Genomic DNA, 4,550 nt, shown 5'->3' on the forward strand with positions numbered 1-4,550 from the left:
ATAATTATACATCTTATATCATATAATTATTACAATCATATATAATTTGTTTGTTGTATTATTATTATAAATATTCATTTCTAATGTTCTCCCTATCATCTCAAGGCCCAATCATAATATCAAGACCCTTTCTCCTAGTAAACATCATTTTCAGTGCTGCCATAGACTTGCATTTTGGCAGCTCATACCATTGGTATTTTGTTTGTTTGTTTGTATATGCTGGGAATTTTATGGATTCCTAAATTCACATTTTGGAAACTGTCTTTTCTGCAAGTACTAATATAATCTGGGTTAATCACATAGATCCAGAGATTCACCTCCTGACGGTACTCCCTTTTACATTGACTAGGTAAACTGAGTTTTAAAAGGCTCTTCTGAATTGTGAGGTTTGATTTATCTGCAAGTGTTTTGGAAGAGGCCTGACAAGTGAGCATGCTCAGTGGACAGGTCAGCACTGATGAGTGTTGGGACAACTATCAATGTGGCTTTCCTATCTAGCTGGGCCTACCCTGTTGAGTAGGAGGAAAGTATACTTCAGAGCCCCTTGCGTGTGGCCATCTAAATGTCAGTGTGAAGTTTCTACAAGACTTGGCCTGGCCCTGTTCCAAGGGTTCTGTGGGTATAGTATCCCAAGTCATCAGTTACCTTTCTCACATCCAGTGGGGAACAGAGATCACATTATAGCAAACCAAGAGTCATTGAAGGGTTACTTATAGTCCTAGCCAGAATTCAAGAGATTAATCCCCTGTCTTTTTCCATCTTATCCATAAAGGCATTACAATTTATAGAACAGGTGAAAGAAAAGATATATGCATTATATGGATTCATCAGGAAACCAAAATTATTAGAATTGATTGGAAGACTCCTGGATGATGAGTAATTCCACTAGTGCCAAGGCTCCTATAGGCAGGTGCCTAGTCACATCTCCAGCTTAGAATTTTCCAGAAAAATTCTAATCCTGAGGGTTCATGTTATAATCACATCTTAGACTCAGAAGCAGAATGCTTAATCAAACAGGGGTGGGGTAGAAAGAAAAATTTGTCTCATCCTACATCTCACCCCATTTTACCCACTCAAGATATCCTGCAGCTTTCAAAAATATAAAGTGTGCTGTTAAAGTCTCAAAAATTAAAAGGTAAAAATGAGGATATGTTTCAATGTGTGATGGCTTGCTGAGCATGTACAAGACCGTAGATTCAGTTTCCATTACCACAAAAAATGTAACAAAATATACATCATCATCATCATCATCAGACCACAACCAACAGCAGGGATAAAGGAAAAAGGGGAGAGGGAGAGAGAGAAAGGGGAGCAAGAGGGAGAGGGAAGGAGATAAAATAGCAAGCAGTTGTATTCCTGCTTATTTGCCAATAGATTGTTCTTCACAGTGTATGTTTCAAAACAGAAACTTCCTGTTTTCCAGCAGAAATAATTATTGAATGAATGTAATTTGCTACAAGAAGGCATATGTGGTGCTCAAACAGAAATCTTTACTGGGCGGTGGTGGCACACGCCTGTAATACCAGCACTCTGGGAGGCAGAGGCAGGTGGATTTCTGAGTTCGGGAGGCCAGCCTGGTCTACAGAGTGAGTTCCAGGACAGCCAGGGCTATACAGAGAGACCCTGTCTTGAAAAAAAAACAAATCCAAAAACAAAAAACAAAAAAAAAAAAAGAGAAAACTTTATTATTCCTAATTCAACATCACATGGAATCTAGCACAGTGTTGTAGATAAACAGAATAATTAGTAGGGAACTGGAAAGATTGCCTAGAAGTTTTTAAGTTCTGTCACCTGGACTCACAAGGTAGAAGGAAAGAAATAACACCCAAGTTTCTCTGTAACCTCCACGGTGGTACATATTCCCTGTATACATATGTATATATACAACATTAAATACATGGATAAATAAATAAATAAATGTAACGTGCCCATTACAATACAGAAATTATATTGTTAGTTTGCAACAGGATTTTAGTAGTTTTAAAACACTGCTGCTGTGTATGAAGCATTTGAAAAGGAAAATTGAGTGAGGTTCCTTTAAAGCCGGCTGCAGAAGCACTGCATTTTTTTTTTTCTTTTTCCAGGGGAGGGGCGGTGTTATTTTAGTTTGTTGGTTTTGTTTATCTATTTATTTTTTGAAACAGTTTCCTGGCTTTCCTGGAACTCATCCTGTCGACTCTAGTTTACCTGGAAATCAGAGATCTGCCTGCCTCTGCCCACAAATTCTGAGATTAAAGGCATGCTCTGCCATTGGCTACTTTAGTTCTGCAATTTCTTTTTTTTCCCTCTCCATTAATTAATTTATTTGTTCCCTTTACATCCTGAGGCCCCATTTCCTCCACTCTTAACAAGGAATTCCACTCTTACAAGGCCCTCCTACTACCATCCTTCTCCCTAAAGAAGGGGAAGCACCCCGTGGGTACCACCCACCCCGGGATATCCAAAGACTAAGCGCATCCTCTCCCCACTGCGCCCAACCAGGTAGTCCAGTTAGGGGAAGAGGATTTACTAGCAGGCTCCAGAGTCATTGTCTTAGATGACCAGTTTCCCAGCCAACGCCGCAAATCCCCCACTTTGGTTCACCTGCCTCACTTCTCTCCTATTTGCTGGTCCCCTTCTTCCTTTCTTCCTCCACTATAGCCTCAGCCTGGCTGCACTCTTTGCTTATTGCCACTTCAGTGCCCTATTGCACCTCTGTACTCAGCGGCGTTATCCTGGGCTCAGCATCACCCTGCCTGAGCTGGTATCATCTACCCTCATCTCACTTTGAATTGTCCACCTCGTGGTCTTACTTCAGGCATTCGCTTCGTGTGGTGACCCTGACTAAACCTTGTGGTGCCATCTGGCTTCCATCCTAGGGTAGTCTTGCCTTCCCTGGAAGTCTTTTTCTCTGATCCAATTTCACCTTCTAGTCTGGCCTAATTTCCTGGTCTCGCCCCTCCGTGCTACCTAGAGCCTCTAAGCACCTCCCAGTCTCACGTTGCTTCCTGATTTTACCTCACTTCCTGATACTGAGGTCCAGTTTCGCTGCCTCAACATCTAGTCTCATCTTGTCTCGCCCGACTCCAGGTCTCCTCTTGCCAGACCCTGAGACTGGGGTCTGAACTGGCCTGACCCCCGGTCTTGCCTGGCCTGACTCCTGGTCTGGCCTCGAGTAACCCCAGGTCTGGTCTCAACTCGCCCGTCTCATCTCGGATTGCAACCTCATCTCGTCTCGTCTGGTCTCCAGATTTTGCCCTGCTTCCTGGTCTTCCTTGATTCAACACAGGATGGCACATCTCATCTCAGAGTCCGGTCTCGCCTTGCCTTACCTCGCCTCGCCATTTCACCAACAGGTTTTCCCTGTCCGGGCCTAATTAAAGGTCTCAATCTCTTTGCCTCCACATCTCGACCTATCTCTCACCTCTGCCTCACTTCTTCAATTCTGGTCTCTGCCTTACATCAAAATCTGGCCATGTCTTTACCCCGTTTGTCTCCTGCTGAGCCAGTGATGGAGAGCAGCCCAGAGGCCCAAGAAGTCAGCCAGGATGCTGCCAAACCAGAGAGAGCTGAGGGAGCAGAGGGACCAAAGGAGACTTTGTGGCCTGTACGCCAGGGTTTGCCTCCTGCAGGCGCCACAGCTCCCCCATCTGGCAAGGAGGACCAGTCCTCCAGTGGGGAGGTGGGAACTCAGGAATGCCTGGCATCCAAGCCTTCTCAGCTTTGGCGGGAAGAGGGGAAGGCAGAGGAAAAGGCAGCAGTGGAAGCTGAACAGGAAGAGCATCTCCTTCCTCTCTCAGAGATGATCCCATACATCTCCTGTTCTATTTGCAAAGGCTACTTAATAGATGCGGCTACCATTACAGAGTGTCTTCATACTTTCTGTAAAAGCTGCATCGTAAAACATTTTGAACATAGCAACAGATGTCCAAAGTGCAACATTATAGTGCATGAAGCCAAACCTCATATTAACTTGAGGATGGATCCACAATTACAAAACATAGTATACAAATTAGTAGCGGGTCTAGAGGAAAAGGAAATAAAGCAGAGGCGTGAGTTCTATAAAGAAAATTGTCTGGGAACACCAAACCCCACTGCTGTTCCACAGCCATGCCCTTCAGATGAAGAGAACACTAAAGAAGTTGTGGAATAGTGTCTTAGTTTATGTGAACTGCTGTGTCTTTAGTACTGGAGACTATGGGTACTAATGCATACATTGGACATGTTAAACCACTGAAAACCACATTTATCTGAGCCTCAGGAAATGCAACCACTGGACATGGAGAAACATTTCTCAAAAGGATGACAAGCTTTGCTGCAGCTTGTCAAATAGATATCACGTGCAGTGGTCAGTTGCCGAAGAACTTGCAAACTCAGTGTATGGCAGCAGATATGAGGATACAGGGTGATCTGCTGCCTTTCAGTAAGGACTCCTCTCAGAGTGACTTGCTACAGTTATCATGAAAGGACAGAAAGTAAGAAAGCCTCGGCAGACCTGAATCTTACTGAAGAGTTCTAGAAAACATAGCATCACTATGAGCCGTATTGCTTCTGACATACCTGTTTTCTGC

At 43.8% G+C, this 4,550-nt stretch overlaps 1 protein-coding gene across 1 annotated transcript; it reads left to right on the plus strand.

Moving 5' to 3' along the window:
* The first annotated feature begins 3,454 nt into the window (after positions 1-3,454).
* On the plus strand, positions 3,455-4,132 carry LOC127674768 (polycomb group RING finger protein 6-like). Its single transcript, XM_052170458.1, has one exon. It carries the CDS (start codon positions 3,455-3,457, stop codon positions 4,130-4,132), a length of 678 nt encoding a protein of 225 aa, XP_052026418.1.
* Positions 4,133-4,550: the final 418 nt, after the last annotated feature.

The sequence above is a fragment of the Apodemus sylvaticus genome, chromosome X, assembly GCF_947179515.1.
Source record: "Apodemus sylvaticus chromosome X, mApoSyl1.1, whole genome shotgun sequence".
Taxonomy (NCBI): Eukaryota; Metazoa; Chordata; class Mammalia; order Rodentia; family Muridae; genus Apodemus; species Apodemus sylvaticus.